The sequence below is a fragment of the Vigna angularis genome, chromosome 7 (genome assembly GCF_016808095.1).
Source record: "Vigna angularis cultivar LongXiaoDou No.4 chromosome 7, ASM1680809v1, whole genome shotgun sequence".
Classification (NCBI taxonomy): Eukaryota; Viridiplantae; Streptophyta; class Magnoliopsida; order Fabales; family Fabaceae; genus Vigna; species Vigna angularis.
In genome coordinates, this window is record NC_068976.1 from 1,283,321 (window position 1) to 1,294,660 (window position 11,340).

The 11,340-nt window shown below is 38.2% G+C and overlaps 1 protein-coding gene across 1 annotated transcript; it reads left to right on the plus strand.

Moving 5' to 3' along the window:
- The first annotated feature begins 831 nt into the window (after positions 1 to 831).
- On the plus strand, positions 832 to 2,914 carry LOC108336864 (uncharacterized). The gene is made up of 3 exons (XM_052880092.1): positions 832 to 2,054; positions 2,160 to 2,262; positions 2,333 to 2,914. The coding sequence occupies exons 1-3, from the start codon at positions 832 to 834 to the stop codon at positions 2,912 to 2,914; spliced, it is 1,908 nt and encodes a 635-aa protein (XP_052736052.1).
- Positions 2,915 to 11,340: the final 8,426 nt, after the last annotated feature.

Sequence of the window (11,340 nt, forward strand, 5' to 3'; positions counted from 1 at the left end):
TGTGACTTTTGTTTGCTGGAACATCATATTTTGGTGGAGTTTTAACATCCAGCTAGGCCTTATAAAAGGGGTAGCATCTTAAGGAGTGGAGGTCTTGCTAACATTGCTTCAAGTGGACTTCAAGAGGAATTTACATTGGTTGTCCAGCACCTCCTTGCAGCAGAAAAAAACCATTCTAAAGTTCCATTTCAGCTCATTTACTTTGCCTTTGCAGCCACACTTGGCTTTGTTTAAATAGTTCTACATTTCATTGTATATTTGGCTTTCTATCACGGAACCTTTGTAGTAAATTCTTCTATGCTTTTGAAACTTGAGTTACTTGGGAAAATGCTTATCAAGAAATTCCAAGTACTCCATTAAACATTGTAATAGTCTAGTTGCGCGTGTGTCAAGTGGCTCCAAGTGTCATTTGCACTTTCACTAAGGGCCGTTTTTCTTTTTCCATTCATTTCATACTTCCTTTCTTTTGCTTGTTGAATATTTGTGTTCTACGTCTCCGTGATAGCTAGGTGCGCTACCATATAGACAAACCTTCATTTGGTTTATTAGGGGAATAACATTGTTGCATTCCAAAAAGGTTTTGAAAGACTTCTATCTAGAAACTTGGGTAAGAAACGTCAGGAGACACTCTGGCTAAGGAAGGACAAGGTTTCTAAGCTTGTCCATTGTGACTCACCTCTCCTTCCTGGGAGCTATTCGGTTCCTGCACCTTTAGAATTTCTATAGAAGTCATTCACCAAAAACAAGCAAATCCTCTTTTCCAAAAGTTTTGATTCATACTTGTGCAAGGCTTTCAAATATTTGTGAAAACACTTTCTCTACTTCACAAGCATGAGTCACTCTAGTGTTCAAGGTAACATCAATCATGATCAGGAAAACATAGCGTTGAGAGAAGAGCTCAATAGAACCAAGGTTGAGTTGCATGAACTAAGGCAAATGGTCGCGAATCTTACTTTCAATCAAAAAGGGCATTCACAAGGGGATCACTCTCATAGGCAAAACCATAATCATGACGATCATTCCCAACATAGTGATCACCATAGTTATCACCCTTATGATCACTATCAACGCCCTCCTAGGCGTCATCACAACCAAAGAGACCATCATGTGGAACCTGAACTTGACCTTCCACCCTTCTATGGAAGAGACAATGTAGAAGAATACTTTGAGTGGGAGATGAAGGTCGAACAGATTTTTGAGTGCTACCACATAGATGATAGGAGGCGAGTGACCTTAGCTACTTTGACCTTTCAAGGAGCAGCCCTCTATTGGTGGACATCCATCATAAGAGATCAAAAGATGCATGGCGACTACACCATCCAATACTGGAATAAATTGAAAGCAGCCTTACACAGAAGGCATGTCCCAGCCTATTATGCTAGAGAAGTCATGGACAAGCTCCATCGACTTCAACAAAGAAACATGAGTGTTGAGGAATACTGGCAAAAGTTAGAATTACTCATGTTAAGAGCTGGGATAAAAGAAGAGGAGCAATTCACCATAGCTAGATTCCAGAGTGGATTAAACTATGAGATTAGAGATAAGGTAGAACTCTTACCTTACTTAGATCTAAATGACTTTGTCCAGCTATGTGTGCGAGTGGAAGAACAAAATAGAAGAAAAGCTTCCACAAATAGATCCTACCCTACCACATCTTCATATAGGAGAGATCTTAAGAGGGAGGGTAGTTTTCCAAGATATGAAGAATCAAAAGAGAGAGAGCGAGAACGAGAGAAAGATAAGATCAAAAGCAAGGATAGATATCTAAGAAAAGAAAAAGAGAACTCTAAAGGAATGGAACAACGACCTCCAAGAGAGCAAAAAAGAGATACCAAGGGTAGGGAGACTAGATGTTTTAAATGTGGGGCAGGAGGACACTATTCAAATGAGTGTCACTTCAAAAAGTCAACCTATATCCTTGAGCATGAAAATCATAGTGAGGTATCAACCTCCAGTGCATCTGAGTTGTCCTCATCTGAAGAGGAACATGAAGCTCCACCTTTTGATGGACATCTTGTTATGGTTAGGAGACTCCTTGAAGCAAAGCATGTTGAGTTAGAACAATCTCAGCGAGAAAACCTATTCCACACACGCTGCAAAGTTCTTGATAAAACTTGTTCTATGATTGTGGATAATGGTTCTTGTTGTAATTGTTGTAGCTGTAGAATGGTGGAAAAGCTAGGCTTAACTCCTACTCCTCATCCTAACCCTTACAAAGTTCAATGGATAAAAGAGGATGAAGGAATAGTTGTTAAGGAACAAGTAAGTGTACCCATTTCCATAGGCAAGTATGAAGATCAAATCATTTGTGATATTGTTCCAATGGAAGCAGGTCACATCTTACTTGGGCGACCCTGACAATTTGCATGATGGGGTCACCAACAAGATCACCATCCAACACAAAGGCAAAAAGTTTATCTTGAGCCCTCTTACACCATCACAAGTGCGAGAGGATCAAATAATACTTAAGAAAAAGTTTGATGGTGAGAAAAAGCTCAAAAATAAAACAATTTACAAAGAGAAGAATTTGAGTTTGGTAGAAAGTGCCTCAACCAATATAGTTGTCCCAACAAAACATTCTAAAAATCTTTTTTTTGGACAACCTCATTTTCTTCTCTATTGCAAAGAGGAACTTGTTTCCATAAATCATCCACTTGATTCTCTTCCAAAAGGGTTACAAAAGCTTTTGAAAGAATTTAATGATTTATTTCCTAAAGAGGTTCCAAGTGGTTTACCACCTCTTAGAGGAAATGAACATCAGATTGATTTGATCCCTGGAGCTAGTCTTCCCAATAGGCCAGCTTATAGGACTAACCCTACTGAATCCAAAGAGATAGAGAGGCAAGTCCATGATTTATTGGACAAAGGGTGGATACAAAAAAGTCTTAGCCCTTGTGCAGTGCCAGTGTTGTAAGTCCCAAAGAAAGATGGTTCTTGGCGAATGTGTACAGATTGTAGGGCTATCAACAACATTACACTCAAGTATCGGCACCCTATTCCTAGGTTGGACGATATGTTAGATGAGTTACATGGAGCAAACATGTTCACCAAGATTGATCTTAAAATTGGATATCATCAAATAAGAATTAAAGAAGGAGATGAATGGAAAACCGCTTTTAAGACCAAATTTGGCCTCTATGAATGGTTAGTCATGCCTTTTGGCTTAACCAATGCTCCTAGTACATTCATGCGACTAATGAATCATGTCCTTCAGGAATACATAGGCAGCTTTGTTGTAGTCTACTTTGATGACATCCTAATCTATAGCAAAGGTCTTAAAGAACATCTTCACCATGTAAGGAAAGTTTTGATTTTACTTAGACAACATCACTTATTTGCCAACTTTGACAAATGTACCTTTTGTCAAGAGAGTGTCATTTTTCTGGGATTCAAAGTTGGGAAAGAAGGTGTACATGTTGATCCTAGCAAAATCAACGCTATCCAAAAGTGGCCTGTCTTGAAAACAGTGGGAGAAGTAAGAAGTTTCTTAAGTCTAGTAGGTTTCTATAGACGATTTGTAGAAAATTTCTCTACTATTGTTGCTCCCCTCAATGAACTTTTAAAGAAAGATGTGCCATTCAAGTGGAATGAAAAGCAAAGTCTAGCCTTTGAGACCTTAAAGCATAAGTTAACACATGCACCCATTCTACATTTACCTGATTTTTCCAAAGCTTTTCAAGTAGAATGTGATGCATCTGGGGTAGGAATAGGAGCTGTCCTTATACAAGAAGGTCACCCCATAGCATATTTTAGTGAAAAACTCAGGGGACCTACATTGAATTATCCTACCTATGACAAAGAACTATATGCCTTTATTCGAGCATTAAAAACTTGGGAGCATTACTTGGTGTCTAGAGAATTTATTATCAATATTGACCATGAATCTCTCAAGTATATTAAAGGGCAAGGAAAGCTGAACCAAAGACATGCCAAGTGGATAGAATATCTCGAGCAGTTTCAATATGTCATCAAACATAAAAAGGGGAGTACTAATGTTGTTACGGATGCTCTGTCTAGACGTCATGCATCTTGTCTTAAGAAGCCATTCGACGGATTCTATATTTCTGAGGGGTATCTTTTTAATAAAGGAAAACTATGCATACCCCAAGGATCCATTCAAAAGCTTCTTATCAAGGAAAGTCATGGAGGATGACTCATGGGCCATCATGGAGTTGATAAAACTCTTCATACTTTAAAAAGTAAATTTTATTGGCCACACATGAGAATAGATGTCCAAAAGCATTGTTCTAGTTGCATAGCTTTTTTACAAGCTAAATCTAAAGTCATGCCTCATGGACTCTACCTTCGTCTTCCAATAGCTAGCGCCCCTTGGGAGGACATTAGTATGGACTTTGTCCTAGGTCTACCGAGAACTCAAAAGGGGTTTGATTCAATCTTTGTGGTGGTTGATAGATTTAGTAAAATTGCTCATTTCATACCTTGCCACAAAGTAGATGATGCTAGCTATATAGCAAGACTTTTGTTCAAAGAAGTAGTCAAATTACATGGCTTACCCAAAAATATAGTTTCTGATAGAGATGTTAAGTCCCTTAGCTACTTTTGGAAAACACTTTGGGCCAAGCTAGGAACTAAACTACTATTTTCTACTACATGTCACCCACAAACTGATGGGCAAACAGAAGTAGTAAATAGATCTCTATCCACTCTATTAAGGGTAATGTTAAAGGGCAATATTAAAAATAGGGATGATCATCTACCTCATATAGAGTTTGCTTATAATAGAGTAGTTCACAAGACTACTAAACTTTCTCCTTTTGAGGTTGTTTATGGTTTTAACCCTATCACACCTCTTGATTTACTTCCTCTTCCAGAATCATCTTCTTTTCTTCATAAAGAAGGTATTTTTAAAGCGAAATTTATCAAAAAGTTACATGAAAAGGTTAAAACCCATAATGAAAAACAAACTCAAAAATATTCTGACTACAACAACAAAGGGAGAAAAACAAGTAATCCTTAAAGAGGGAGACTCAGTTTGGCTTCACTTGAGAAAGGAAATATTTCCTTCTCAACGTAAATCCAAATTAAGCCCAAGAGGTGATGGTCCTTTCAAAGTGGTCAAGAAAATAAATGATAATGCATATCAATTAGACCTTCCTGAAAGTTATGGCGTCAGTCCTGCTTTTAACATTTGTGATTTAATTCCCTTCACAGGAGATGCCCAACAGGATTCCCAAGATCTGAGGACAAATCGTTTTCAAGAGGGAGGGATTGATGGAGGACCATCTAAGCTTAACATATGACCTTTAACAAGAGCCATGTCCAAGAGAATCCAAGAGGAAGAGGGAGCACTCACTACCTTACTCTTATGGAATATTACTTACTAAGTCCTCTTTCTCTTTGCTAAATACTTTTACATTGCTTTTTGTAGAATATTAATAAAAGGAAGGAACCATGTCTATGCAACTCAAGAAGGCTGCCACGTAAGAAAACCAAAGAAGCACAAATGGACGGTTGGTGCCCAGCGGCCTCTACACTACGTTCAGCGCCTAAAGACAACAATTCCATCTTCTTCAATTGCTTTGCTGAGTTGGCAACTATAGCTTGCTTCCCAAGCTTCTTCCATCTGTTTTACAGTATGTGCACCTTTATAATAACTTGCACAATACGTTTTAGAAGCTCTCCTTCTTCTATAAGTAGAGAGCTTCATCACTTGTAAATGTAACTTGAATTGAAGTAAAGAAATACTGCCAATTTCCAGCTATTACTCTCAAGTTCACCTCTTTGCTTTGTTATCTAGCACCTCCTCTAGCTCCTTTCCCCTTTGGAAATCCTACTGAGTTAGAAATCTACCAAAACACTCATCCAAACACCACCAGACAATTTCACGAACACCTTGAGTGCATTCAGACATCCACTGTCATCTTCCATCCGCTGCCATTATCTGCGTCTTGAATCATCCTTCTACGCGTCACGAAGCTGCTTCCATCAATTCTGAAGCGTTCACCCACGCTTTCCTCTAATTCAACTTGCACCTGTTGCCTGATGCTACTAACCATTTCCTCAGTCACGACTTTTGTGCTTCTTGGTTTAGGGCCAAAGTAGTCCCTTAATCCAATAGCTCCTCCAACAGCACACACACGACCTGGACGGTCTAGCCGACCTGTGGCTGCTACTAGGAGGTTGTATGGAAGTAAAACATCTTAAACATACCAAAATATCCTGCCTTAGTAGATTTTTGTCAACCTGTGGGACATCATCCTAACAGGTAGCGACAATAGGGACATGTGCTTTTGCCATCACACCCAAGTAACTTTTAAATGATGCTCCATGTGCCCTAATAGGCACAAATGTTCAGGGATCAAACTCCACCGTCACTAGTTTCTCATTAACCCGACGCGATGTGACATCAGGCATCCGAGTCACAGATCTACCCCCTCCTCCTATCGGACCTGATCTAGAGCTCGTCATACCTGTTTACAAAGTGTTAAAACATTATAGTTAGAATAAACAAAATAAATAAATTGTACAAGTAATTAAAACGATGTTAAGACACCTATTTATCTCATATGCCTTCTTCGTGATCACATCGAGTTGCATATATTTCATCGGGTACATCATTGATGACAAATTTATGAACACCGAAATACGGCGCCACAAACTTGTTGAACAATCGGAGAGTTTCACAAGACTACATTGATTCCCCAACAACAATACAAGGTTTAGTTCACCATATTCATGGTGAAACTAGATGAATAATAATGGAAGAATGAAAGATAAAACCCTAGAAAGGTGAAGAGGTAGCCTGAGCATCCAAGATCCTCCTTGAACAATCGGCAAGTGTGACCGAATCGTTTCAAGTAATAAACTCGGTAAGACCAAGTATCGTTCTCCCAAAGGACTCACGGCCTAGTTTAGTTATGTGATTCGTTGATTATTTAAGACTTAAGTACGAAATAAGTGGAATTTAATATGCAAAACAGAAAATAAACATGTATGCATGAGTTTTGATCAATGGCTAAAACAAAATACAACACTTTCAATGGAATATATGGATGAGTATGTTGTTGGGGTTATCAATTTCATCTTATCCACTCTCATATATTTTAGGAATTCAACATTCTTATCATCATTGTTAATGCCACTCTCTAAATTACCTTGCAAGAAGGCCTATCCCTAATTACGAGTTCATACAATTCCTAGCATTCCTAATAATTAGTTCTTTTAGTGCAGGAGCTTAACGACAACCAATATACTATTGGGAGAAATTCCCTGGATCTAGACTTCCCCGTACGTTTCCGTATCGACAAAATCAATAATCATGCATTGAATGAGTTAAACAAAGCAAGCATTGAGCAAACAGGAAAAACCCTAACTAATGATGAAAGAAAGCATAGGTCTTAAATATAAGATGTAAAAACAAATTCCATATACGAGAGTTTCACAAGACTACATTGATTCCCCAACAACAATACAAGGTTTAGTTCACCATATTCATGGTGAAACTAGATGAATAATAATGGAAGAATGAAAGATAAAACCCTAGAAAGGTGAAGAGGTAGCCTGAGCATCCAAGATCCTCCTTCAAAGGGGTGGAAGAGAGAGTGTTTGCTTCGTTTCTGCCAAAGATACAAACCCTAGGACGTCCTAAAGCTTATATACTATTCGTAATAATACAGAAAATTAGGCCCAAGCCCATAAGTGTGCCGCTCAGTGGTAAAGTGCCGCTCAGCGGTAAGTGCGTGAGTTATTTTCTCCCCTCAGCGGCCATTTTGCCCCTCAGCGGATCCACCGTGATCTCTTGAGTGCCGCTCAGCGGTAAACTGCCGCTGAGCGGAAGTTGCAGCTTCTCCTTTTTCACTTTTTGATGTCTTTTCTGATTCCATCTCTCTCCTTCTTCACTTCTTTCACCAAATTCACCTTAAAACCTGCACAAAAACACTGAAATCAAGCATAAACCTGTCCAGCTCTCTTATTTCTGAAAATATGAGCAAAAGCATGATTTCAAGCTAGTTTCTAAGTGTTAAAGGTTGCTTTTAGTATCAATTTTAAGCATGAAAATAACAGTTTTTCAACTGTTATCACAACCCCAAACTTAGAACTTTTCTTGTCCTCAAGCAAACAAGATGTAACTCAATCTTCTACCAATTCATATAATGGTTCACTCATTCAAAGATCTTCTTTTCAAGATAAGTAAAGGCTTCAATCAAACTTATGACCAAGATTTCAATCAAGACGTGCACATGCTTTGGTGTTCACAAAGTCACTTAATATCCAACAAATGCTATTTTTTTTTGAATGATCAATCAATTAAGCATGGATGTTCATGTGCTCATGGAATATTTCCTCACTAGGTAAAGTGTTTCACTCAAACACAAGTGTATAAGAGGTAATCACTCATTCAATCCACTATCACAATGTCACCTGAATCAACTTTGCCTTTCATTTAACCACAATCAAAAAAACATTCACAAGCATGCATCATCACAAGGACTTTTCAATGGCTTATAACGTGGTTGGGCTAACAAGAAAATTGGTTTTTCTGGATCACAAAATCCTTGAGTTAAGAGAATCATAACAACACAATTATTCTTATTTTTCCCAACTTGCCTTTGCATTGAGCTTTGCCTTTCTTTTCTTTTCTTTCTCTTTTTCTTTTCACTTTCTTATTTTTTAGCTTCTTAGCTCAATGCTTTTCCCTTTTTCTTTTTCATGCTTTCCCAACAACCCCAAACTTGAACATTTATTAATACCACATAAGATTTTCTACTTAACTCAAGGTAAAGCTTTTCAACAAGGTTTTTCAATTTATGTTCAAGGCTAAGGGTTCAAAGGATAGAACAAAAAGTGTTCTCTTTTAGTGGGCTAACTTCATGAATTTGGCCAATAAAAAGGGTTCCAACAAATGGCCTTGATCATATGATGCAAAACAAGCAATTGATTCAATCATAGAAAACCTGGGCAAAATCATTCATGCTTTCAAAGTAATAGCATTCAATCAATAAAAACTCTGGAGCTCAAAACCTCACATATAAGCTCATTCACATTTGACATACACATCCTGCTTAATCTCACAATCACAATCATAATATCCTGCATTTGTTCACAAAGCTTGTGAATCACCTGTATAAGCATTTTATGTGCACATCTCAACATCAATCAATCTCAAATCATCATCAAGCATTACTTATCACACAATCACAGTCAATAGCAAACCATCATAACAAACCAGGTTTCCAATAGAGTACATCAACCCTAATCTAAAACAAAAGTAAATAAGTTCAGAACACTAAACCAAACAAAAGCATAAGTTCTGCTCTAATTATGATAGCATTCATCAGTAAATGCTATCTCAATTTCCTCATCAATCTGAGCTATTCTCTGTATCCTCCTCTTCTTGGATCTTATAGTCTTGATTCTTTTTGCCCGATGAGGAGGCCATCCCTGCATCAAACATAATTCACAAAACCAAAAGATACATTGTTAAGCATTAGTAAACCACAATGAAGAAATCAGCCCCTTCAATGATGCTCTCTCCCAACCCCAAACTTAGATGGAAAACTAGTGAGAAAGTGAGTGAAAGGGAGATTTTCTCAAGAGGGAAGAGGGAAAAGATGTGGAGAACCTTTGAAAAGGTATGTAGGAGTGTGTGTGCAAAGAAGATTCTGAAAAGAAAACTAAAACGCAGCTTGGGGTATAAAAATACCCTAATGGGCTCGGGTTCCGCTAAGGGGCAACCTAAGCCCAGTTTGCGATACTACCGCTCAGCGGCACTTTCGGGAAGTTTTCTTCTTCTTTCTAGCTTAACCTAGGTGCCTCCTACTCATGCCCCTCACTGGTTCCCTGCAATTAAATTCTCATATCACTCATGCAAATTCCTATCATGCAACTAAAGCAGAACAAACAAAAATATAATCAATCAACTGGGTTGCCTCCCAGGTAGCGCTTGTTTAACGTCACGAGCCTGACCCAAAATCCACCAACACCTATCAGTAGGTGTTACAAACTTACCAACACCCATCAGTAGGTGCAAAATTTTCTCACCAACACCCATCAGTAAGTGTTACAATCTTACCAACACCCATCAATAGGTGTTACAAACTTAGCATCCTTCAGTAGATGCTATATCCAACTAACATCCTTCAGTAGATGCTATGTTCAACAAAATATTTACAAAATAATGTTCAACAGATTAAAAATTACAAACCAAAATAAAATTAAAAGTTTTTAAATCACTGGGTTGCCTCCCAGCAAGCGCTCTTTTAACGTCATTAGCTTGACCCAGTAAAGCTCAAGTTCCTTCTTCATAGTTGATGTTGTTATCCCACCAACTCCTCAGCTGTTTCCTGTGCACTGTTTTGAATCTTCTAAAATGTGAAGATTCAATCTCTATCATCTCCTTCTCTTTATAGCCTTTCACAACCCACAACTTGTTTTTGATTCTCACAGGTGTACCAAGTTGGGGTCTTCCTTTCTTCCAGTCATCAGGAACCTTTCCTCCTTTTCCAATCTTTTTTTCTTTATGCACCTGAAACAACAAACAATGGTTACCTGTGACCTTGGGCTTTTCCTCTTGATGGCTAGTCATTTGTGCATCTTGAAATGCAGCTTTATAACTAGCTTCTTCCTCTTGTGTTTGCCTCTCATCTTTAAAGACATCTACAACAACTCTTTCCTCTCGCTCCTGGAGCACCACTATACCTTCGTTAACATCAATAATGGCTTTGGCCGTTTTCATAAACGGTCTTCCAAGAATGATAGGTATCCTTTCTGTCTCCATCTTCATCACCACAAAGTCTGCCAAGAACTGGAGTTTACCCACACAAACTATAATGTCCTCTGCAATCCCACATGGTTCCTTTGAAGATCCATCGGCCATCACCAAATTAACCTTTACAGGTTTCACATTAACATTGTCGATTAACTCCAGTAAAGAGTAAGGTATCAAGTTAACACTTGAACCTAAATCAAGAAGAGCTTTTTTAATCCTTTTCTTCCCTATGGTACAAGGGATAGAAAAACCTCCTGGATCTGTCGCTTTAGGAGGGAATGGCTCCTTTTTAACAGTTTTACACTTCTTTGCCTCATCATCTCTACGTCTTTTCTTTGTAGAGACTTCTTCATCAGATTTAGTGTAAACTGTAATTTGTTGTAGAATCTGCTCCCAAGGTGCATCATTATCCACCATCTTGAATAATTCTGTGAAATCCAGTTGTTTCCCTTGATTTATTGGAAAAGGAAACGTATTTTTGCTTTCTATTTTTCTTTTCTCTTCTGTTTCTCCTCCTTCTAACTCAACTATCTCTTCATTAGTACTCTCTACCACCTTGCATTCTTCTCTGGGGTTAACCTCAGTATTAGCCCCAAAGTTTTTACCTGGCC

Coding starts and splice junctions, on each gene's coding strand:
- LOC108336864 (XM_052880092.1), top strand. CDS start 832: ATGAGTCACTCTAGTGTTCAAGGTAACATCAATCATGATCAGGAAAAC. Junction 2,055..2,159: donor CTTGAAGCAAAGCATGTTGA/GTTAGAACAATC, acceptor TAATTGTTGTAG/CTGTAGAATGGTGGAAAAGC. Junction 2,263..2,332: donor GAATAGTTGTTAAGGAACAA/GTAAGTGTACCC, acceptor CAATGGAAGCAG/GTCACATCTTACTTGGGCGA.